At 35.9% G+C, this 26,681-nt stretch overlaps 1 protein-coding gene across 1 annotated transcript; it reads left to right on the top strand.

The window, feature by feature from the left end:
- Nucleotides 1-6,744: 6,744 nt before the first annotated feature.
- Nucleotides 6,745-26,284, top strand: LOC115219213 (short/branched chain specific acyl-CoA dehydrogenase, mitochondrial). The gene is made up of 11 exons (XM_029789347.2): nt 6,745-6,904; nt 10,570-10,795; nt 11,761-11,861; nt 14,483-14,689; nt 15,369-15,539; nt 16,708-16,833; nt 17,783-17,875; nt 20,231-20,320; nt 21,892-22,029; nt 24,841-24,940; nt 25,663-26,284. Exons 1-11 carry the CDS (start codon nt 6,881-6,883, stop codon nt 25,737-25,739), a joined length of 1,353 nt encoding a protein of 450 aa, XP_029645207.1. The 5' UTR covers nt 6,745-6,880; the 3' UTR covers nt 25,740-26,284.
- The last annotated feature ends 397 nt before the right edge of the window (nt 26,285-26,681 follow it).

The following is a 26,681-nucleotide window of genomic DNA, read 5'->3' as shown; positions in this document are numbered from 1 at the left end:
ATGTAGTGAAAGTTTTGTCAGTTACTATGGTGACAATACTACTTATCTATCTATCTTTCACACACGCTCTCTCTATCTCACTGTATTTCTCTCTCAACAACAACAACTTTTTCTCCTCCTTTTCTTCCCCTCCTTTACATGTATCTTGTAACAGACAGACAGAAGACCAGCTTCTCTTTCATAGCATAGGATTGCAAAAGAAGATGTTAGTATGTTCCTACATTAGTTAATAGGCATTATCCTTGCAAGTACCAATATGGCAGACAAATACTGAAGTCAGAAGAAAGCTGAAAATTCTCAAATTTAAAAAATTAAAAAGCCAAGATTTCAATTACATAAAGAAAAACTCATTTATTAACTCTTTACCAGTCAGGTTACTCTGTCAAAAGTAATGAATTTTTTTTTTATCCACATTGCTTCAAATTAATCGTGCACTATCTTGTAGTTTTCAGATTTCAATGATGTGATTATTTGTTTTGAATGACATTATTGGGTAGGTATGAGAGGCCAAATCTGGCCAGTTTAAACATAAAATAGGTAGAATATTTTGAGTCAGATATGGCTGGTTTAAATGTTAAAGGGTTAAAGGCAGATGTAAAGAAAGAAAGATCCTAAACTTGATTACAATTGATACCTGAAATCTTTATATATAAAAGTGAGGCTGTGTGCTGTCTGTCCCCTACGATTTAGATTCCTAACTACTCCCACATTTTGCAGTGCAGTTTAACCAAAACCGGGTATCTTATAGTCGTGATTCATATCGAGCCCTTCTGGGTATTAGCGCGTGTCTACGATGAGTCTACGATTTAAAAAAAAAATTACCATCAATTTTTCCCATTTTTAATGCATTTTTGGCATATATAAGGGAAGTAACTCTCTAAGAATTTATTATTAAATCTCAGAACGTAAAAAGCTACAGTAACCCCCCCCCCTTGTGGTTAGCCATATTGAGATGGCTATTATACTTTACATCTCTAAAAATATTTCTATAGTTATTTCCCTTACAAACCCGAGCAATGCCAGGCGATACTGCTAGTATTTAATAAATAGTCTAGTTAGTTAATCCCAGGCTGGTCAGTGGATATTCTGCAAGAACTTATAGTATGTCTGTGTGTCCAGGTTTACACTCTTTTACTCTTTTATTTGTTTCAGTCATTTGACTGCGGTCATGCAGGAGCACCACCTTTAGTCGAGCAAATCGCCCCCAGGACTTATTCTTTGTAAGCCTAGTACTTATTCTATCAGTTTCTTTTGCTGAACCACTAAGTTACAGGGACGTAAACACACCAGCATCAGTTGTCAAGCGATGTTGTGGGGACAAACACAGACACACAAACATATACACACACATACATATATACGACAGGCTTCTTTCAGTTTCCGTCTACCAAATTCACTTGCAAGGCTTTGGTCGGCCCAAAGCTATAGTAGAAGACACTTGTCCAAGGTGCCATGCAGTGGGAATGAACCCGGAACTATGTGGTTAGTAAGCAAGCTACTTACCACACAGCCACTCCTGAGCTTAAAAAACCTTGTTTATGTTCCATAACTTAGTGGTTTAACAAATACAGACTGATAAAGTAGGTACAAAACTGAAAAACTAGGGGCAATATGATTGAAAAAGCTTATAAAGGTGATACTGTAGCATGGCCACAGAACAATGACTGTAACCAACAAAAGAATAAGCACACATATGCACATTTGCACACACATGCACATTTGGATTATAAAGGATTTTGAAAAAGCATTCAATACATGTAGTGAGTTTGTTCATTTATTTGATGCCAAGGTTTAACCTTGTCCCTACACTAAGTTTTCCCATTTTCATACTTCATAGAGTCATGCCAACATTCAGTTGAATCACTCCAACATTTTATTGAGTTACTTTAATATTCTAATTAGTCAGGCCAACATTTTAATGAGATATTCTAGCATTCTTCATAGTCACACCAACATTTTAATGAGATATTCTAGCATTCTTCATAGTCACACCAACATTTTAATGAGATATTCTAGCATTCTTCATAGTCACACCAACATTTTAATGAGATATTCTAGCATTCTTCATAGTCACACAACATTTTAATGAGATATTCTAGCATTCTTCATAGTCACACCAACATTTTAATGAGATTTCTAGCATTCTTCATAGTCACACCAACATTTTAATGAGATATTCTAGCATTCTTCATAGTCACACCAACATTTTAATGAGATATTCTAGCATTCTTCATAGTCACACCAACATTTTAATGAGATATTCTAGCATTCTTCATAGTCACACCAACATTTTAATGAGATATTCTAGCATTCTTCATAGTCACACCAACATTTTAATGAGATATTCTAGCATTCTTCATAGTCACACCAACATTTTAATGAGATATTCTAGCATTCTTCATAGTCACGCCAACATTTTAATGAGATATTCTAGCATTCTTCATAGTCACACCAACATTTTAATGAGATATTCTAGCATTCTTCATAGTCACACCAACATTTTAATGAGATATTCTAGCATTCTTCATAGTCACACCAACATTTTAATGAGATATTCTAGCATTCTTCATAGTCACGCCAACATTCTTTGTAGAGTCATTCCAACATTCTTCATAGAGTTACTTCAGCATTCTCCATACAGTCATTGAAAATTCTAATGACACGGCCAATTCTCTCCCTGTCACAAATTGGTGCAGAGTTATAAAATGTTGGATAGAATGTCTCATGCTATTTATTCCCATTTTTTGTTTGCTAGGTTCGAATATTGCCAAAGTACACTTGGGTCAGACACTTAATTTGTTACCTGGTTTAACATCACCATCATGTAGTGCTTCTTATGCCTTTAATAGAGCCCACTTTATTATAAGCATTTCAGCTAGGCCTCCAGTTTGAATACACATTTCCTTTCTCTCTCTCTCTCTCTCTCTCTCTCTCCCATCAGCTTCAGGAACTCTGTAAAAGGTCAGAGGTACTATGTTCCATACTGACTAATATATAAAAACGAAAATGTAGTGTACAAGAGAGAAGACAGTACTGGTGATGGGTATGGAGGTTAACAGTTGTATAAATCATTGCAGGGCACTTTATGTGAATGGGTGCTGTGAAAGAGAAAGGCCTAGGAAATATGGGATGAAAAAGTGAAAATTGATTTCAAGATGCTGAGTCTCATGAAAGAGATGACAAAAGATCATAATGAATGATGACGTGTAATGATTGAGAAGACTTATTCATCTATACAGGTATAGCAAAACAAACATCGTTATCAATATTTCTACACACACAATGTAGGTGTGGCTGTGCAGTGAGAAGTTTGCTTCCCAATCACATGGTTTTGGGTTCAGTCCCACTGCCCAACACCTTGGGTATTTTCTACTATAGCCTTCTGAGTGGATTTGGTAGATGGGAACAACAAGCAGGTCTTTTAGTTTGATGCTCAGGAAAAATGGAAAAGTCTTTGACATTTTGAGCCCATGTTCTTTGACCGAAAGGGATAAGAGGTAAAAAAATGGAGAGAGAAAAAAACCAGGTCAGGATTGATATATATCATCATCATCATCATCATCATTTAGCGTCCGTTTTCCATGCTAGCATGGGTTGGACGGTTCAACTGGGGTCTGTGAAGCCGGAAGGCTTCATCAGGCCCAGTCAGATCTGGCAGTATTTCTATGGCTGGATGCCCTTCCTAATGCCAACCAGGAAGGGCATCCAGCCATAGATATATATATGTAAGCTTTGGTGAATTTTATCTGAAAACTGTAGTCTTTCAATACATCTGTGACAAATGGCTCTGTTTGATCAGATAAATCACAAACCCCTTCAGGTAGATGGCTCTGCTTGATCTGTAGAAAAGGCGTAGGTAAAAACTCCATAAGATGTACTCAGTGTAAGCTATGGACACATAAGAGGAGCAGCAATATCAAAGGAAGGCTAACTGGGAAGATAGTTTTTGTGTGTGGCAGATGCACAGGGGCAATAAACACCAAAAATGTACAGAAAACAGATTCCATCACATGCCAGGGGGAAACACTAGAAGTAGTTGATAGCTTCTGTTACCTAGGTGACCAAGTCTGTAGTGGAGGCGGATGCTTGGGGAGCATAGCTGCTAGAAAAAGAATAGCCTGGGCAAAGTTTAGAAAGCTCCTACCTCTGCTGGTAACAAAGAGCCTTTCATTCAGAGTAAAAGGTAGACTGTATGATGCATGTGTGCGAACAGCCATGCTACATGGCAGTGAAACATGGGCCATGACTGCTGAGGACATGCGTAGGCTTGAAACAAATGAAGCTAGTATGATCCGCTGGATTTATGATGTCAGTGCGCATGCACAAGAGACTGTAAGTGCTCTGAGAGAAAAGATGGACATAAGAAACATCAGATATGGTGTGCAAGAGAGGTGACTGCACTGGTATGGTCATGTGCTGCATATAGATGAGGACAGCTGTGAGAAGAAGTGTCATACCCTAACAGTGGAAGGTACCTGTGGAAGAGGTGGACCCAGGAAGACTTGGGATGAGGTGGTGAAGCATGACCTTTGAATGTTGGGCCTCACAGAGACAACAAAAGACCAATACCTTTGGAGATATGTTGTGATTGAGAAGACCCAGCAAGTAAAGTGAGATCGCAGCTGTGGCCAATACCTGTGTCACATAACCAGCCCATTGAAAAGTACCCTTAAATTGCCAGGTGACACACTGCTTGAGAAGACCTGTTGAGTCAAGTGAAATCGAAATTGAAATCATAGTCATGGCTGATGCCAGTGCCGCCTGACTGGAAACCATGCTGGTGACACGTTATAAGCACCATTCAAGCGTGGGTTAATGTCAGTGCTGCATGACTGACTCCCTGTACCAGCGGTATGTAAAAAGCATCTTCCAAATGTAGTCAAAGCCAGTGACCCTTGTGCCAGAGGCACGTAAAAAGCATCATCCAAACATGGTCGATGCCAATGCCACCTGACTGGTTCCTGTGCCGGTGACATGTAAAAAGCACTCACTACACTCTTGGAGTGGTTGGTGTTAGGAAGGGCATTCAGCTGTAGAAACCTTGCCAGATCAGATTGGTGCAGCTTACTGGCTTGCCAGTCCTCAGTGAAACCGTCCAACCCATGCCAGCATGGAAAACGGACGTTAAACGATGATGATGATGATGATGATACCTCCAAATGTGTGCCACCCAAATTTGTTTCCTCATAACTTAACTTTCAGAAAAATGGATATTTTTCAATGAAATTTTCTAGAAATACACTTCAGACGGTGTAGATTCCGATTACATCAGAATTTGTATTGAAAAAATTTTTCCGAGGGTGAGGTGAAGAGTTTCGGAAAAACCATATAAAGCAGCTTTGTTTCCTCCTAACTTTTGGAAAAATGGGTATTTTTTAAAAAACCTACTACAAATACCTTTCAGAGTGTATAAATTATGATTATATGATTATTTAATATGAAAAAAAATGAGAAAAAAATTGGTGGGCTCATCCACATACATACTGACACACATCACAATTTTTTTCAAAATTTCATGTTTCAATTTGTAGATGTATATGATGTGTGTTATTATGTATGTGTGTGGGCTTACCAATTTTCTTTTTCATATTAAATTCCAATATAATCGTAATCTACATACTCTGAAAGGTATTTGTAGAACATTTCATTACAAAAAAAAACACATTTTTTCTGAAAGTTATGAGGAAACAAATTCAGTGGAAGCACACATGTTGAAGTATGCCTTTTGGATGTAAAAACCATATACTCCTGTCGAACAACCAATCAAAACAGCAACCTGAATAATATGAGACTTTAATTCTTTAACCCCCTGTTCAGTCTCCTTACACACCCAAAGATGATCATGATTCCATAGTAGTATGGTGATGGTTCCTACTTTTAATAGAAGTTTGTGTGCTGGAAATCCAGGATGTTCCAGGGAGTTTGAGAATTCAACAGAATTGTCGACAGCCTCTGCTGCATTTCGAATTGAATCAACAGATTTTAAAATCTGTGCATTTCCTGAAATGCAATCCAATAGCTTATTGTTTATATTGATATCTATTTTGAGGGATCTATATTGCCTTTCCATGTATGTATGTACGGTTTTGCTGTTGGTTCTGAAAATTCTATTTTAATGATGAAGCTAATGTACTAATTAGAGATGTATCTGAACAATTATATTTATCAAGGGGTACCCTAACTTCTGTGAGTTCCAGTAAAATTTGAGCAAATTCTTCAGTCAAATAATCATCCAAAGCTATAGCTCTTACAGTCTTGGTTAGGCTCATTCATGTTACCTGTCTCCACAAATAAGATGATTTATAGCAAGCTATTAACTCGTCTGCTTTAGTGCCTCTTGGAATTACACACAAAGTCTCTCTCTCTCTCTCATATATATATATAATATATATATATATATACATATATTATATATATATACATATATATATATATATTATATATATATATATATATATATATTATATACATATATATATATATACATCTATATATATATATATAATATACATATATATATATATATAATATATACATATATATATATATATTATATACATATATATATATATATATATATTATATATACATATATATATATATTATATATACATATAAATATATATATATACATATAATATATATATATATATATACATATAAATATATATATATGCATATAAAAATATATATATATATATATGTTATAAAGTATTAAAAAAAATAATAAACAGCTGCCTTACCTCTATCAACTGACGCAAGTGGATTCCTGCTGTTTCACATTCTCATTCAGACAGAATTATAGAATACGAGTTTTCAATAGTAACGTGTTCGTTGATAATATTCCACTATTCTGTACAACCGACAAAAACAGTGTGAAATGGCGATGTTTTACTTCGGCAAGGTATGTTCTGCTCATAATTATAGCTAAACTACTTAAATATAAGCGCATATTGCTTTTATTTTATTAACCTACAGATATTATTGAAGGGAAGTAAAAACAAAAGGCACATTAATTTCCGAATTGAAAATGTAAACAATTAGTTTATCCCACGTGTTATATTATAATAGCCTGAAATTCTTACCTTTCCTCTTATCTCTGTTGAGTTCTTAATTAATTTGAGAATGAAAACGTGATATATGTATTTACAATGATGCTTAACAGCCTGATAAGGGGAAGATTTTCCTTATCAGACTGTCAAGCATCACTGTAATGTAAATTTTTACTTGTTTCTTAAAACAAAATCAGTTATACTATGAGTAACTTATTTTGTTGGAATAGCAATTATCGGTAAATTATTTTGTTTTAACAGTTAGTCTTCAATATCTATTTCTTCTGTTGTATGAATCAACGCATGAGTATTTATGCTGTCGCCCGACACATTAGAAATAGCAGCAAAATTACTCTAAGATCAAACCGGTCAAGACTTCCCCTGAAACCCTTTCGTCTTTTACTAAGAAGGGTGCAATGGACAATGTAACCCGGAAAAATTAGGAAGTGCTTCGCTGCAATGCATTTGATTATAAGTCTAATCGAGAGCTAAATATCAATTATACTGTCGAACTCAATGTCTTTGATCATCAAGTGGGAAACGTATGTCTACAACGTACCTGTAGTTCTTCCATAGGTTTTTTTTTCATATATAATTCAAAGAGATTTGAAAGTGTCTGTTCAACAATATTTCTTATGATGTGGTTGGGATATTCATTTCTACAACTTATAAATACGTATGAAGCTAATGAAATACGTGTATAACTTGTTTATTTTGTTATTGGCGGAATCTATTTTACGGAGTTATCAGAAAATTTTTGCGAACTTGTGTTGTGTTTGCCAGTAAGATCTGATTATGTAAACCACAAGTTTCTAAGAAGCCTTTTTTTTTATTGTTGCTACACCTTGTTCGGAATAAATACAATGTTATCTAATTTAGAGAATAAATAACGAGCAACTACATACAATCTGACTAAAGATTAACACGCACACCTGCATTTTGTGTTTTTAAGATGAAAACCTAACCATAACATTACATAATTATACTACCCCAGCACACATTGACCTTCTGACTACGTAGTAGAATGTGTTCTGTTCGACTTGTTTACGTTCTTAATATAATATTTACAATTCTCTGCACCGGTTAGTGTTCCTTACATAGAAACAAGCAACCTTCGCTACCAAGTAAACTTGATCTTATCTAGTAGGAAACATAATAATAAATAGATTCGCCAATACTGTCTGCTACAGACGTTTCTAAACGGGGAACAAGAATAGTTATTGGGTACACGACAATTGAGTTGGGACGAAATTTGTACAAAAGAGGCCTTTCAAAAAACAAAAAGCATGATATAAACGAGAATTTTTTTTCGGTGCAACTGGAGGACATTCACCCCCCCCCCCCACTAAACTGACCTTTAGAGCGAAAAAAAAATCAAAAAAAAAAAACGAAACTGACATATACGACAGGTATTTTGTGTAATTCATTCTCTGTTCATTCGGATAAGCTGTAGAAACTTGCGCGCGCGCACAAACACAGGCACAAAAATTCTCCAGACATTTAGCTGTTATTTTTAGCATATCAAGTTTCGTGGTGAGGGTTTCACATGCCGTGGTCTTTTTGCTGTTTCTCTATAAATCTACGTCTGCGGAAACAGACTAAACAGCCGTTCATTTTCACTTTTAAACAGCTGGATGTGGCTCAATTTTGACGTTTTTCATAAAAAATTTGAAATTAAAATTTTTTTCCCCCTACATTCTTAATCTCCGTATTTTTCCACGTAGATTGAAAACAAAATTTTCGAAAAAAGTTAAAAATTAAAAACTGGGGAGTGAGGGATCAAAAGTTTTGAAAACGTGTTTTTTTTGCATATTCGGAACAGGGGGTTAGTTGATTACATTGGCCCCTGTACTTGTTTAGCACTTATTTTATTGACCCTGAATGTATAAAAGGCTAAATTGACCTTGGTGGAATTTGAACTCAGAACGTAAAATCAGAAGAAATGCCGTTAAGCATTTTGTCCAGGGTGCTAATGATTCTGCCAGCTGGCTGCCAGTTTATAAATTTTAATAATAGAATGACAGGTAATAGAGATAAAAACAAAGTGAAGGTTATAGCATTTCATGTTCAGTGTTTGTTAGAGGTTAGTGGTCAAAGAACATGCAGTTATAGAGTTATCAGGTGAAAGAATTGAACATGTTCAGTATAAGGTTGAAAGTTTGAGGCACTACAGGAATGATATAAGAATTTACAGATGTGTAACAAGAGTTTAGATCAAGGATTCTTAATCATTTTTTTTTAGCTGTGGACCACCTTGATTACTATTTTATTCTGATGGACCCCCATAGCCATTCGAGGTTTAAAAACTAGCTTTATAGATGCTTCTTCAAAATTCCTATTTTGTTTTTCACACATTAACTTGTATAGGTTGATCTGCGTAAAGCCTAGCCGTTTCTTGCAATAAATATGTCTAAAGCAAAATTTGTTCATAGACCCTTAATGAACTACTATGGATCCCCAATTTACTGTTTTGCTTGCGTGCACCCCCAAAAATATTGTGAAGGTGCTGTGTGATGTGAGGTACAAGAATAGCTCTTTAATACCACATCACACAGCCCTTACAATAAAGAGAAAATTGATAGAACCATTTAGTTGGCAGATGGAAAAGAGACACAACTGCAGAAGAATGATTAAGAGAATATTTATTGATGTTAACATGTGTCTGTGTGTGTGTCATGTATACAGAATAATAGACAGGCTGTCATGAGAACAAAATGTATGTGTGTGCATAAGCATAGATATATGCATGTGTTTTAAGTACATTTAAGGCTGGCGATAAGGAGACAGTGAAAGTGTCTGTAGCCATTGAAGTGAGAAGTAAGGTCATAGATACAAGAAAGATGAATACCAGTTCGTAGTCAAGAGTACAGGGTAGTTGAAATACTGAATCAAGAAGTCGTGGCCATGATACTGATCTGGTTACAGGTACATCTTGTACGTGAAGTCAAGGCTGTGATGCTGCTGCCTTGATACAGGAGTTCATGCAGGTTGAATATTCTCTGTTGATCTGTGGTGAAGTAATTCATGAACAGTGAAGTGTTGGAACCTGGATGAGTTGCTTGCTGAGCTGTGTACGTAGAGAGATGATGTTGACAACGTTAAGAAGGACAGGTAAGGTTTGGCAAAAGGAAAGACATCTGGCCATAGAAAATCTGACACATGCAAGCATGGAAAAGTGGATGTTAATCCTAATAATTTTATCAAAATGAATTATTATACTTTTTTCAGTTGTTGTTGTTGTTGTTATTATTTAAGGCAGCAAGCTGGCAGAATCATTAGCATGCTGGACGAAATGCTTAGCAGTATTTCACCCGTTGCTACATTCTGAGTTCAAATTCTGCCAAGGTCGACTTTTCCTTTCATCCTTTCAGGGTCAATAAAATAAGTACCAGTTGAAGACAGGGGTCATTGTAATAGACTCATCCCATCCCCACAAATTGCTGCCTTTGTGGCAAAATCTGAAACCATTATTATTGTTGTTGTTATTGTTTGTTTATTTTTTAAATTTATTTTACAGTTGGCCCTTTGTCCTGCTCTCTGGAAAAATATCAAGCCTCAAAATGTCTGCAGAATGTGGTCATCCACTGCTGTTAGAAAAGGGCTAGCATTACCATTTTCTGCACAACATGTCACTCCTTCAAGAAAGATGTCTACTCCAGCTGCAGATCTTCATTCCGCCACAGTGGATAAGCATCTGCCTCTGAACAAATTATCAGAAGAGGAAGAAATGATGCGGGACACAGGTAGATATCATCCTACAACTAATTTTAACATATGGTATATGTATGAGAGAGTGTGACTAAAAGAGAGTATAGGAAAGTGATGGAAGCAACTGTGAGAGTGACAGATGTGTGTGTAAAGGAACCGTCTGGAACAGGTTGTGTCTTTTGCACTGTTTGGGTGCAACACAATTTCCTTCTTTGTTTCCAAAAACTACCGGCGTCAGGAACAAGAAAGCAACCTTAGAAAATATTACACTTTATTTCGTTATTTACATAAAGAAGGCACGTTGGTAAACTGGAAACCACTTGGTGTAGATACAGCAAAACTGAAGTTAAACATTTGTAAAGATAAACCTCACAAAAAGTCCAGCAGCAACAGAGCCAGTCAAATCCCAAGCGTCTGGGACAGGAGCATAGGCTGATAACACGTTAAACACGTCTTCTCTCTTCAATAGCCATGTCTCAAGTCACCGACGCTGACAAGGAATGCGATAGAATTTTTTCACCCAGTTTTTAGCGCATGTGCATGAGGGAACTTCCTTAGGCCTTTCCAGAAGGTTCCAGCCCTGCACACGCACACTGAAGAATGACATCACTACATGTGTTTCACCATTCATTTTTATGATATGTCTATGCCACGCACTCGTGTCATTTCCAATACAAAATTGCCTGGGCCAGTCTGAAATACACAGAAACAGTAAACATTAAATAAAAAAATTCATTGGATATATGTGTATACAAATCAAATGGATAGTAGGTAGTGTTTCAGAAAGTGTTGTTGGTTGAAGGCTAGATTTGTCATAAGGTTAACTTTCAGAACACTGACATGATATAAGGCTTAAACAATTAGCAATACACTATAGAAGAAACACATCTAACCCATCCATACAAGGCTAGAGAAATTGATGTTCAAATGATGATGTTGATGATATACATATAAGTATATATTCACACACTACATAAATGTATATTGTTTCTTTGTGCAGTTGGTCGGTTGGCTATTGAAGTGATTCAACCACTTGTGAAAGAAATGGATGAAAATAGCAGAATGGACCAGTCAGTCATTGATGCCATGTTTGAAAATGGAGTAAGTGTCATAATAAAGAAGTAAAAATTTAAAGGGAACTTTGATTTCAAAACCACTTCTAAGCATATAGAGTTGACACAAAGCTTAGATAGTGAAGATTTATGTGCTATATATATATATATAAATTAGGAAAACAACCTTTTATCAATTGAAAATGAACAATTAAATTACACCAACTATATTATATTTTGTGAAATTTGATTTAGTATTTCTAAATTGAATTTTTCCCTGTAAGTTAGGAATAATATTCTCTCAAATAATTATATATATATATATATATATATATATATATATATAATATATATATATATAGAGTGGGAGAGAGAGAGAGAGAGTGCACTTGCACTGGGCCTGGTGACTATGACAGCCAGCAACACAGTGGACTGCTTATACCAAAATGTTAGCCTGCTCATCAGAATGTGTGCACTATCATGATAGATCCCATGGTGAACATGTACCTTGTAAGAGAACAGTGATTAAGGTACTCATCTATTCGAATTAAAATGGTGCTGTGCATATGAACAATTACATGCCTTCATTTATGTATTTCAAAGACTGTATTCCACTATGATTATAGTATAATGATTGGAGTCTGTAAAAGAAGAGTCTGTAACTATTCTATATTTAAAACAACACTATCTGATAGTTGCTTTTCTGTCTCTCTAGTTTACATACTTCTGCCACACTCAACACTATGCTGCTTGTAGTCTTGTGATACAGGGGCTTGCAACCTATGTGTTCAGCATAAGTAGCTGAAAATCAGTAAACCATAGATTAACCTACTGGATTTCTGTATGAGGACCAAATGCTTGAAGAGGATGAGGATTCTGTTCCCATCTGTTTTTCATTTGTAGGGAAAATAAATAAGCATACAACTAATTGTTAAATGGAAGGAGCTTTTCATATATTACCAGCTAATGAGTTGTGAGTTAACATCTTACTACAGGTTTTATGTTGTCTTTCTTTGCCTGTGGCTTAAACAGTCTTGCTGGTAAATAATTAAGCCTATATTTGTGTTAGATTAATATCCTGTCCATAAGAAACTTCATTTCCTTCATGCTTAATGTTGCAGAAATCATAATTAAACACGTTCCCCTCCAAGTAAACACTTGGGAATTATAAAAGGATGAATTTGATTTAATGGAAATAAATATGTAAATCACAGTTACTCTTCATCAACATAATAAAATGGTAAGATTTTGAAAGTATACAGACAACTTCCAAAATCTAATTGCAGATGTAAAAACTTGTAAGAGACTTAGGTTATATCTACATATTTACTGTCAAGGGATGAAATGTGGTACCTCAAACAACCTTTACTTGTTTCAGTCATTGAACTATGGCCTTGCTGGAGCATTACATGAAAGGGTTAGTTGAACAAATTGACCCCAATACTTATTTTTAAGTCTAGTACTTTACTCTATCGCTATCTTTTGCCAAACTGCTAAGTTACGGGGATGTAAACAAACCAACACCAACCAAGTAGTAATGGTGTGTGACAAACACAAAGACACTCACACACACATGTAAATGACAGGCTTCCCCAGTTTCTGTCTACCAGATTCACTCACAAGGTATTAGTCAACCCGGAGCTAAAATGGAAAACACCTGCCCAATGGGATTGAACCTAAAAACATGTGGTTGCAATATAACAAAAGCATACTAATAAAAAGCAATCACATAACAAAATTTATAAGGAATCACAATCACTAGCAATTCAGTACAAGATAAATGACAGTAGAATGTTTAACTGTATTATAACTCTAAAGGACTTGACATTTTTAGACCTCACTTATAGCTTAAAGTAGATAGGCTAACTGCATTGCAAAGAACAAGTCGAAATCCACCACCAGAGTGCTACTACAGTAACACGATATCTATCTGCATGGCAACAATTAATTTTCAAAGGTACTTGTGTACCTAACTAAGATGTTATCTGAAGATGATATACAGAGAAATTATATTGGCTTATAGAAAATGCATTCAAGAACTGGCCCACACAACATATCCCCATCTTCAGAAATAGAAGAAATTCACCTCATTGTCACAGAGCATCTGAAACTTAAAGAATGGGACTGTCAGCACCTTAAATAAACTGTTTGGTAATTGAAACTGCAACATCTCAAAAAGATGAAAAAATGTCAAGTCCTATGAATCTAGTTTCCATCTACCAAATCCATTCACAAAGCCTTGGTTGACCCGAGGCTGTAATAGAAGACACTTGCCCTAGGTGCCTTGCAGTGGGACTGAACCCAGAACCACATGGCAGGGAAGCAAGCTTCTTACCACACAGTCACACCTGCAATATTTTTTCTAAGGTGGCAAACTGGCAGAATTATTACTGCATCGGGAAAAATGCTTAGCAGTATTTCGTCCATCTTTATGTTCTGAGATCTGAGTTCAAATGATGTCAAGGTCAACTTTGCCTTTCATCTTTTCGGGGTCAATAAAATAAGCCCCAGTCTTCAAAATTCTTATTTTGTTTTTCACACATTAACTTGTATAGATTGAAAACGTCAGAGAAAGAAACCTAGCTGGGGTTGATGTAATCAGTTTATCCCTACTCCTGAACTTTCTGGCCTTGTGCTAAAATTTGAAACCAATTTTTTTTTTCTTTTCAGTTAATGGGAATAGATATTGATCCAATGTATGGTGGCACTGGCTCATCATTCTTTGTTGCTAACCTGGTGATAGAAGAACTGGCTAAAGTTGATCCAGCAGTTAGTGCTATGGTGGATGTACACAACACGGTTGTCAATGCTGTATTTCGAAGTCATGCTTCTCCAGCTCACAAAGAAAAGTACCTGCCTCGATTGACAAGTGATACGGTCCGTTTGTACTTTTCTTTTTATCTTTTACTTGTTTCAGTCTTTGGTTTATGATTATGTTGGAGCATGACCATGTAAAGTTTTAACCAAATGAATCAATCCCAGCACTTATTTTTAAGCCTGGTACTTAGTCCATCAGTTTCTTTTACTGAAATACTGTGTTAATGGGACAAAACAAACACCGATCGTCAAGTGGTGACAGGGGACAAACTCACACACACACATACAGCTGTAGAAATGAGTTGTAACATCACTGGTGTCAAGCTGTATTGGCATTTGCCTTTCCGTTGGATAACATCAGTGGCTTGGAGAGGAGAGGCTAGTATACATGGGCGACTGCTGGCCTTCCATAAACAACCTTCTTTGGACTTGTGCCTTGCAGGGTAACATTTTGGTGCTATCCCATGGTCATGTATGAGTGAAGGGGGACTTTACACACACACACACACACACAACACACATACATACATACATACATACATATATTATATATATATATATATATATTACATGGTAAAATGCGAGCAAGAAAAATGATATAATTTACACCTAATGTATGCCACATGTCTAAACAATTGCTGAAATGAAGAAAATTAGATATAAAGTAATAAAAGTGAATTAAAAAGACACTGAAATTAATTTTTCTACTTTTCCTTTTTTTTTTTTTTCTTTTAACCAGGTTGGAAGTTTCTGTTTATCAGAACCAGGAGCTGGTTCCGATGCTTTTGCTTTGAAAACATCAGCTGTGAAACAAGGCGACTACTATATTATTAATGGCAGTAAGATGTGGATTACAAATGCTGAACATGCTGGTGTGTTTTTAGTGATGGCAAATGTCAATCCTGAAGCAGTAAGTATCTTTGTTTTGGTAAATTGTTAGACAGCATTGAGGTCAAGGTTCTGTTGGATTTATTCCCATATCTCCCTCGATACAGATCTCTCTACAAATCAGTTATTGTCAAAAAGACCAGGCGAAATGTTTAGCAGTATTCCTTCTGTCTTCAATTTCTGAGTTCAAATGCTGCTAGGGTCGACTTTGCCTTTCATCCTTTTGGGGTCGATAAATTAAGTACTGGTGAAACACTGGGGGTCGATGAAATCGACTTACCCCCTCCCCCAAAATTTCAGGCCTTGCACTTATAGTAAAAAAGGATTATTATTATTGTCTAGTGTTAATATTATATGCTGTTATTTATTAGTATTATATGCACAATATTTATTCAAATATTCTATTCAATAGTTTTTATTTTCAATAATATCTATATAAATATCATCTCTATATAATACTAGACTACCCGTGACCTTGGGGAACTCTGAGTTTTCCAGCAACAGGGTTTTGTTTTGTGTGTTTTCTTTTTCTTTTCCAGATTATTTTGCATGCTTTCAATGAATGTGACATCATAATCACATATCTATTTATCTATCTATCTATCTATCTATCTATCTATCTATCTATCTATCTATCTATCTATCTATATATATATATATAACGAATGTGACATCATAATCACATATCTATCTATCTATCTATCTATCTATATATATATATATATATATATGCTTACTGTCGAGTCTACATCATTGATCTCTCTGATAGCCTCTTGCCCCTCTCTCATCCAATATTACTCTCCTTCCCTCATTGCCACTCACATTACACTCATCTGTCTATTGCACAAACCACTGTTATCCATGTTTCTCTTTTAACCGTACCTATTGCTCATCTTTCAATTAATCCCTCCTCTCCTCAGTTTTCACTGTACTTTACTTCCTGTGTGGCTGTGGATTGCAGTAGATCTTTTCTGATCACCACACGTTGCTTCCATAGATATTCACTTGTTACATATTAGTTTATCACATAAGCACAAGATCATAAATAGGTGGGAAGATACAATTTAATTAACCTGGATATGTATAAATAGTACTTTATCAAACCCAATATCAATTGAAATAACAAAATTTTATATTTTTGTATGTCTTAAAATGTCTCTCTTTAAAAAAATATTTCATAATATTTTCAGGGTTATCGAGGTATCACATGCTTTATAGTTGAAAAAGACGCTGAAGGGTTAACAGTGGCCAAAAAAGAAGACAAATTAGGAATCCGAGCATCCAGCACTTGTATGGTTCATTTTGATAATGTAAAGGTAAAGTGAGACATTTTGAATGATTGATTATGGTAATTAAAAAGTCATCTAGAAACACACTGTCTGATCTTCGGTACTAGCATACCAGAAAGAATATCATTAACCTGAGACAATATACCTAATTCAAAGGAGATGCTTACAAATAGAAAGTTAACTCAACTAAAGGGTGTGATTAAAACTTGTTACACCAAATTTAAAGGCTGAATTATAATATAATGAAATTATTGTATACAGTGCTCAGGTGCACCACAACTTGTCAAAAGTGCATATAAAGTATATGCAGTAATGTACAAATGTCTGGAAAGCAAACAGTGTATGAGTCAGATACATGCTTGCGTGTGTATGAAAGTGGGGAAAATCAGGTATAGTGTTGGCGAATCTCAGAAAGCACGGAAGTTTTGAAGGATGCAGTGCTCTGACAACTAACAACTGATGCCAGCAGTATGATAGTATGTCTACCAGTTTTCACTGTTATGATAGTATGTCTACCAGAGAGATCCACTATGCAGCTGATTGAATTATTAGAAATAGCAGTAAAAATCTCTTTGAAATTTTACCTTACTGTCTTAGAAAAGAAGGATGCATTATATTATGTAATTTAAAGGAAGTTCATAGCTGAAGGTTCTTTGATCAGAGATCCACTCAGATTATGGTTAACCTGGGGCTAAACAACATCTACTAAAATTTAAGGTTTAATCCTCTAGCATTCAGATTACTCTGTCAAATGTAATGCTTATTTATTCACAGTGTTTTGAATCAATCATGCATTACCTTGTAGCATTGAGATTTTAAAGTTACGATTGTTTATTTTGAGAATGACATTTCAGGGTAGGTGTGAGAGGCTGGATCTGGCTGGTCTGAAGATAAAATAGGTAGAATGTTTGGGCCAGATATGGTTGGTTTAAATAACATCAGTTATAAACAATTCTTAATCTGTTTTAATTTTTAGGTTCCAGAAGAAAACATACTTGGAACTATTGGTCATGGCTATAAATATGCTATAGGTATTCTTAATGAAGGAAGAATTGCCATTGGATCTCAGGTTTGTATTAAATTTAAGAAATTTTTTAAAAAACTTTTCCCTTTCTTTTTTTGGTTCCAGAATTGTAAGTTGTGTCTGAAGAAATGTGATAGCTTATGGGTTATATAATGAGCAACTATATTTTCCAGCATACATGTCAGTTTTCAGGTCAAACTTTACAGTTAAAAAAAAACAAATTCACACTAAAACATTAAGCAAAATATTAAATTGGGGACCTACAGTAGTATATTATGGTACGTGAAAAACTTGCTTTAGATGTATCTATTGTAAGAAACAGCAAGATTTCTTTCTCTAATATCTTACAAAGTTCAACCAACACAAGCAAAATAGTAATTTTAAAAGAAGTATTTATAAAACTAGTTTTTAACCCTTTCGTTACTGTATTTATTTTGAGATGCTCTGTGTTTCTTTCAATTAATTTTAAATATAACAAAGAATTTAGTAAAATAACTTAGTTATCATTCAGCTAGTGTCAGGAACATAAATTGTGACTAAGGTTTAATTCAAAACTTATGAAAACAAGACATTTGTACCACAGAGCCAAAGCCGGTTTCAGCCGGGTTGGTAATGAAAGGGTTAAACATCGAATGGCTGTGGGGGTCCACCAGGATAAAACGGGAATCAAAGGGGGTTCACAGACGAAAAATGATTGAGAACCACTGCACCAAGACAACTTTTGTGGGCCAAAAGTTCCATGTGAAATGCAGCAGGATTTGGTAAGATAATGATGATATTTGCAGATTTACACTATATGCTACAGTGACTTGTATTCTCACATGTATGCTGGTACTAACCATCACACTTTTCAAATACGAGTCAGGTTTTGCATGCAGTGTACTCCTGCAAATGTCATTAGTATAGTGTGTTTTTATTTTATTTTATTTTTTTTACTGGTTTTAGTTATTAGACTGTGGCCATACTGGAGTATCACTTTCAAGTGTTTTCAATCATTTTGGACCTCATCAGACCTTTTATTTCTCTGACTAAGAAATTTCTTTTCATTAATCAGTACAGATGTGACTGCGTGGTTGAGAAGCTTGCTTCCCAAACACATGATTTTGAATTTAGTCCCACTACATAGCACTTTTGGCAAGCGTCTTTTATTATAGCCTCAGGCTGACTAAAACCATACGAGTGAATTTGATAGATGGAAACTGAAAGAAGCTCATTGTGTGTGTGTTTGTGTGCATGCACGCATGTGTATATACACATACACACACACTTTTAAGACAGTGTCACTCATGCAAGTGTATATGTGTGTGTATGCTTGTGTCTCCTTGCCTTGACATCGCATGGTAGTTGTAAACAAGTGTCACTGTCATACAAGTGGTGTCCTTCATTTCCAGTCTTCCATGAAATGTCTAGCCCTAGGGAAATATCACCTCCTTTCTTGAAGACAGGAAGGGCATCTGACCATAGAAAATCTGCTCCAACAAATTCTGTCTGGCCCATGCAAGCATGGAAAAGTGGATGTTAAAATGCTGCTGCTGCTGCTGATGATGATGATGATGACGATGGTGGTGGTGGTGGTGGTGATGATGATAGGATTTTTTTTTTTTTACGTTGGCAAAACTAGCTGAAGGTTTAGAATTTTAAAGCACCAATGGATTTGTCTCTTTATACAAAAATTATTCTATTTATTCTGTATAATATGAGGGGGTGCTGAAAAGTTCCTGGCTTTAAGGGTATCATGAAAGGCCCAACTTTCTGAGTTCTTTTACAGGACTTACAAAAACTGAAGGACCGCTGCAATAAGTGTGTGAATCTCAAAGGGGAATAATATGTTGAATAAAATCATAATTAACTGATCCTCCTGTGTTTTCTTTTACCCAAAGCCAGGAACTTTTTAGCACCCCCATGTATATGTATATATATATATACTAGCAGTATCGCCTGGCGTTGCTCAGGTTTGTTTTGACCCTTTAGAATTGGAATTTTTGTAAAGTAAAAATTTTGCATTATGTAGCTTGTTATTCTTTTTAAGTGAACATTTTTCTGGTTAAAATACACTGAAAAATGGAGACACAGCAGTCAAAAAATCGTAAAAAATAGAGAATTTCCTAGAAAAAAGCAAAGCACCTTTTTGATGTTAACATGGTCCGATTTGAATTTTTTCTTCTACGGAGGGAAGAGCAAGCCGCCTTCTATCATACTCTCAATTTTGGTCAACTTGTGCCACAGGGTCTCGGAGGAGATAGTGTTAGTTGAAGGCTACCAAACCTGCCATACACAGACAACTTCAGCTTTATATAGAGAGAGATAAGTAATGTGATGTAATGAAATATAGGGAATCTATATATCTGTCTATCTATCTATCTATATATAAAACTTATAATCCTATGTATTTTGTTCAAGATGATTGGTCTGGCTAGTGGTTGTCTAGCTCACACTATTGATTATGTTATGCAACGAAAGCAATTTGGACAAAGTATATGGAATTTCCAGGTCAGTGAGATTTCTTCCTTTTTTTTTTTACTATTTCCTTATATTTACGATGTAGTAATAATACAGTGATCAGCTCTTAAGGAACTACTTTGTCTCTATATGATTTTTATTTTGCTAATGGTGAAAGCATGACTGTGTGGTTAAGAAGTTTACTTCCCAATCACATGGTTTCAGGTTCAGTCCCACTACATGGCCCCACGTCTCAGGACCACCTAACATTGTCGGCACAATCGCGCCCTCACACACACCTCTTTTCGCTTTCATACTCAACCTTTTATCTCTCAGCATACCTTTCACAACTCCAAGTATCTTACTCCCCTCCCTCACTCTGTATCCCACCTCCTCAGCCAACCCCCATCCACTGTCACATGTGACCCCAGATACTTAAAACACCCACCACCTCTAACATCTCACCATTTATACTTACATCCATCCTACCAACCATTCTATCTCTCGAACATCTCATCACCTTACTCTTAGCTACATTCACTTTCAGTTTCCTCCTCTCACACACTTTTCCAAACTCTAACACCAGTCTCCTCAGTTATTCTTCCAAATCAGCCACCAGTGTTGTATCATCAGCAAACAATAACTGACTCACCTACCATTTCTCTCCATTTTCTCCCACAATTTGGGCTCCCTTACCAAGGGTTCTAGCATTTACCTCTCTCATCACACCATCCATTTATAAATTAAACAGCCATGGAGACTTAACCCCCACCTTCATATCAAACCACTCACTTCACCACCCACCCTAACACACACCCTTCTTTTTCTATAAAAACTCTGAACAACTCTTCTACTTGTTTCAGTCATTTGACTGTGGCCATGCTGGAGCACCACATTTAGTCGAGCAAATTGACCCCAGGACTTATTCTTTGTAAGCCTAGTACTTATTTTATCGGTCTCTTTTGCTGAACCGCTAAGTTATGGGGACGTAAACACACCAGCATCTGTTGTCAAGTGATGTTGAGGGGAGGACAAACACAGACACATAAACATACACACACACACATACATATATATATGACGGGCTTCCTTCAGTTTCCGTCTACCAAATCCACTCACAAGGCTTTGGTCAGCCTGAGGCTATAGTAGAAGACACTTGCCCATGGTGTCACGCAGTGGGACTGAACCCGGAACCATGTGGTTTGTAAGCAAGCTACTTACCCCACAGCCACTCCTACGCCTATGAAAAATAGGGAACGCTTCACGAATTTGCATGTCAACTCTCAACAATCTACATACAACTGCAACACCTGCCACATCGCATCCCTATCCACTTGGTCATATGCCAGGCAAAATACTTGGCGGTATTTCATCTGTCTTTACATTTCTGGGTTGGATTCAAATTTTGCCAGAGTCGGCTTTGCCTTTCGTCCTTCCATAGTTGATTAAATAAATACCAGTTGAACACTGGAGTCAATTTAATCAATGTAGCTCCTCTCCTGAAATTGCTGGTCTTATTTATGCCAAAATTTGAAACCAGTATTGTGTTAGATATCAATATCAGTGTTTTAATTATTCTTTACCCAATTCTTTTAACTGTTTGCTATTTTGTCTTGTTTCAGTCCATGCAGCACCAAATATCCCGTGTTGCTACACAGATTGAAGCTGCTCGACTCCTTGTTTACAATGCTGCCAGAATGAAGGAAGCTGGTCTCCCTATTATGAAGGAAGCAGCTATGGCAAAGCTGTTTGCATCTGAGGTTAAAAAAGAAATTATTTATTGAACAAATTTATATCATCTAGTTCCATTCTTTTTTATGTTTTGCTGGGTCAAGTAATTTTACAAATTTGGAAATTTACTGGTGTTAGATGTTTTACTAGCATCAACCAATCAATTATGAAGTAAGACAAAAGAACTAACTTGTCAGGCAAATAATTAGAAATAAGCAAGTGGAATAGAATTCCTTGCCTAATAATGCAATTCTGTTATTTTATCAATTCATTACCTACCATAAATCCTCGAGTATAATTTGCATTTTTTCCCCAAAATTTAAAGGTCAAAATCCCTAGTGTGTACTATATATTAAAAATGAAAAATATTTTCTAAGCAGTGTCTGAGTCTTGATTTGCTGTCTGGCAATGTTTATTCAGATGCATTTTGTGATGTCGGGCGCAAAAATACCTTAAGCTAAACCTGAAAGCAATGAAGTCATAAAAGAATCATCCATAACTTGCAGTAAGCAACATTTACTAAACGTTATTACTGTTATTTCTTTATTATCTGTAAACAAAATGCACACAAAAGCTACACGTTTGCATTATGTTATATATACAATAATAATAAAGGATGTAACCATTTACATTTTTACAAACCAAGAATGTTATATAGACCTCCTTGACTCAAGTTAGAGAAGGGGTACGTATTATACACAAGGTTTAGGTTTTTCAGAGGTACCGCCCCTTAAAAATCCCCTGTGTATTATACTCAAGGGCGGACTATGCTCGAGGATTTACGGTATGTCCTCATATGTGAAAGTGGTTAGGCTGTTGTACTCACGATTGCTATATCATGGGTTTGATTCCCAGACTGGGTGGTGCATTGTGTTCTTGAGCAAAACACTTCATTTCACATTGCTATAGTCCTCCTTTAGATCAGCAGGGAATGTTGGCCTGCTCACCTAGCCAGTGGAGTAGCATTATTCAAAGGTTAAAAGCCATGCAAGGCACATTTTGACCAGTGATGTGTAACAACATTTAATAGTCTATTTGGTCACATGATTAGTTATGCCCTAACAATTTAACCATCAGACCTATTTTAGATGTTTAAGTATCTATAAATAAAATACCTGCTTGTTGATGTGTTACGACTCACATGATTTAACCTGGACTAGAGCACACAAGAGGGAGTTTGTATGTAGTCTTTCAACTTGCTAGAAATAGCAGCCAAATTCCCCTCAAGCCGCATTCCACCATTTTAAAAAGTGAAGGATTCAGTCTGTTTAATAGTCTTGATGCACTGTTTGAAACTAAGATAGGGCGGTTTGACCTGAAATGCTTTTAATTAAAGGTGTTATCAGTCAAGGTTGACCTGGGGTTAGACAACAACTGGGGATTGAATTTAAGGAGAAAGATAAAGATATGTATAGATGTGTGCTTAGAGAAAAAATAATTAGATTTTGTTATATTTAGTCATGCATTGAGGTTGTTTTGTGTTGTTACTATCTATGCTGTAAGTAAGTATGATTGTATATATGTGTAACTCTATCATAATTTATCTCACTTTATCTAATACACTTTGTTCAGATGTTGGTCAACAACACTTCATATAACTTAAAATAATGTTTCACTTATTCGACAGTACAGGTAAGTATTTGTGACAAGTCATTCAGAAAGACACGCTAGAAATAGCAGCCAACTCTCCTTCAAACCACACTTCATCTAAAAAAAGTGAAGGACACATACTCTTTTACTACTTTTATTTGACTGCGGCCATGCCGGAGTACCGCCTTTAGTCGAGCAAATCGACCCCGGGACTTATTCTTTGTAAGCCCAGTACTTATTCTATCGGTCTCTTTTGCTGAACCGCTAAGTGACAGGGACGTAAACACACCAGCATCGGTTGTCAAGCAATGCTAGGGGGACAAAAACACATATATATATATATACATATATACGACGGGCTTCTTTCAGTTTCCCTCTACCAAATCCACTCACAAGGCATTGGTCGGCCCGGGGCTATAGCAGAAGACACTTGCCCAAGATGCCACGCAGTGGGACTGAACCCGGAACCATGTGGTTGGTTAGCAAGCTACTTACCACACAGCCACTCCTGCGCCTATCTCTGCTATATATTGGATCATTTTAATCTTAGATATAACTCTACCCCTAAAAAGGTGGGATGGTCATGACTGGAATTTCTTTGGTCATTGATGATAGATGAAAGTGAACTTAAGAAAGAAGCTTCACTTTTCCCAGGTTATCTAAACATCCCTGAGGCTTGACAGGAGGTGAAGAAGATAATTTTAAGAAATGTGGATAGAGAACATTATATTTATAAAAATATGCATCTTTAAGTCCTATAAAATTTTATATTTTTCGTATTCTATAACTCTATACAGTGATTAGAGCATCGGGCTCACAATCATGAATGTGAGCTTGATTTCCAGACTGGGCTTTGTGTTGTGTTCTTGAGCAAGACACTTTATTTCATGTTGCTCCAGTTCACTCAGCTGTTGAAATGAGTTGTGACATCTCTGGTGCCAAGCTGTAGCTGCCTTTGCCTTTCCCTTGGATAACATTGGTGGCATAGAGAGGGGAGAATGCTATGCCTGGCCAACTGCTGGTCTTCCATAAACCATCTTGCCCAGAGTTGTGTCTCAGAGAGTAAGTAACTTTCTAGGTGCAATCCCACGGTCATTCATGACCGAAGGGGTTCTTTAACTCTTTACAGTTTGTGGAAGTTAAAACCTGTCACATGCAGTCAGTTTGTATGTGGTTGAAGTAATTTGTTTGTTTTGCTTTTACTCTGCTTTTTGTTTCCTAACTGGAATTTTTTTAAATCTTTTTTTTAGGCAGCAACAGAAACTACATCAAAGTGTATAGAATGGATGGGTGGAGTTGGTTTTACCAAAGACTACCCTATTGAAAAATATTTCAGAGATTGCAAAATTGGTGTGTATCTTGTGACTTATTTTATAGTATAAAATATTTTCACTCCATCTCTATTCACTTTTCATAAACTAAAATTACCACTATTAGAATGTGCTAGAGATTATTTCAATTTTCAAGTACTTGATGGTTGAGAAATATCTGTCTCCATTCACAAGATGCCAGTTTGACAAATTTCTTTTTATTGATAGGAAAATACTGCATGCTAACAAGACTCTTCAGCTGTCTCTCCTTGCTGTGTCTAAAAAAAGAAATAATGCTGGAATATGAAATATCCTCACTTTTCAATTGAAAAACAAAAACTTTTTGGCTTAGCATGAATATATGCAAATATTTATTACATTCCAAAATATAGTTTGGCCTAACTCATCATAAATGATAGCCAGACTACAGTGGAGAAAGCAAGCCACTGGATTTGATTAAAAAGAGATGATGAGCAATGGCTAGAAGAATATTGAGTGAAACTTAGTAACCAATTAATCTGGCAAGTGGGGCCTCATCTCGGTGAGTTGGGGTGCACAATAACATTGAGAAGAAGGCTCAAAACAGCATGCATTCTCCTCTGATGACCCACATGAGCTTGTTTGCATCTGGTATGCAGAGCTTTCAACTGGTAGCACTTGTATCTCCAAGTTGTTTGCAATATATACATATACACACACATACACCAAATTGAGCTGTACCTTTTAGTATTTAATCATCACTTAATATTGTTTTTTCTACAGGTACTATTTATGAAGGAACGTCAAATATTCAACTGAACACTATAGCCAAATGCCTTGCAACTGAATACCAAATGTAAGAACCGTACAAGAAACTGCAGTTTTTGAATCCACTATTTTCTCTCACTTGAGTTACACCACTTGTTTTTAATTTAGAAACTATGTCTACAACGATAAAACAAAAATGGGTTCTAACCATTGAAAAAAACAACAATCTATTCTAATCCACACATATCAAAAAATAAATCTCTTGTGGAAGTGAGAAATCAACCAGTTCGTTAAATTATGAGACTAGCAATGGTGTTTCTTCAGTGGTTGCTACTTGTTCACTGTTACATATTGTAGAGCACTGAACCTCATAGTTTTGTTCCTAAGTGTTCTGAGTTCAGACCTTGCAGCCTTCTGAGTAGCAGTAACATGCCAGATCAAACCCAAAAAATGCACTTATGTTTAATAAAAGTATATTTACAGGTTAGGTGGAAGAAACTGCAAAATGTTAAGACTAAGATATTTAATTATTATTTAATGTATTGAACTCAATTCCAGCTGAAATCAATGTTAACTTCCATCTCTCCTCCTCCGAGTCTTTGAAGCAATTTAATAATATACTGCAATCAATTCCTACAAAAAAACTAGACCTGTGATGAATCAAATTAAATCAATGCAATATAAATTAGAATTTCTTAATTTCAGCTGATAGGAACATAAAGTTGTGTACATTTGTTATTCTTGAATATATATATTTTTTTCTATTACCACAAGAACGGTCAGCCCTGTAAAATAAATAAAATTTACTCTAACATTAGATACTTCTTGACTCATTTATTGTGTGCATTTGTGTAGTTGTATGATGAACTTTATCATTTTAGCACCTACTTTTCTATTCTTTCATGGGTCAAACAGAATTTGTTGAGGCACCACCTTTAGTCGAGCAAATCGACCCCAGGACTTAATCTTTGTAAGCCTAGTACTTATTCTATCGGTCTCTTTTGCTGAACCGCTAAGTTACAGGGACATAAACA

Source organism: Octopus sinensis, linkage group LG14 (genome assembly GCF_006345805.1).
Source record: "Octopus sinensis linkage group LG14, ASM634580v1, whole genome shotgun sequence".
NCBI lineage: Eukaryota > Metazoa > Mollusca > Cephalopoda > Octopoda > Octopodidae > Octopus > Octopus sinensis.
The sequence above is the reverse complement of the archived record's forward strand: the minus strand, read 5'-3'. Positions and strand labels throughout refer to the sequence as shown.

What these genes read in the sequence shown, in the direction of transcription:
- LOC115219213 (XM_029789347.2), top strand. Translation starts at nt 6,881, where the DNA reads ATGGCGATGTTTTACTTCGGCAAG. An exon ending in AAAGTATATGGAATTTCCAG is followed by an intron (nt 20,321 to 21,891) that starts GTCAGTGAGATT and finishes GTCTTGTTTCAG; the next exon opens with TCCATGCAGCACCAAATATC. An exon ending in CAAAGCTGTTTGCATCTGAG is followed by an intron (nt 22,030 to 24,840) that starts GTTAAAAAAGAA and finishes TCTTTTTTTTAG; the next exon opens with GCAGCAACAGAAACTACATC.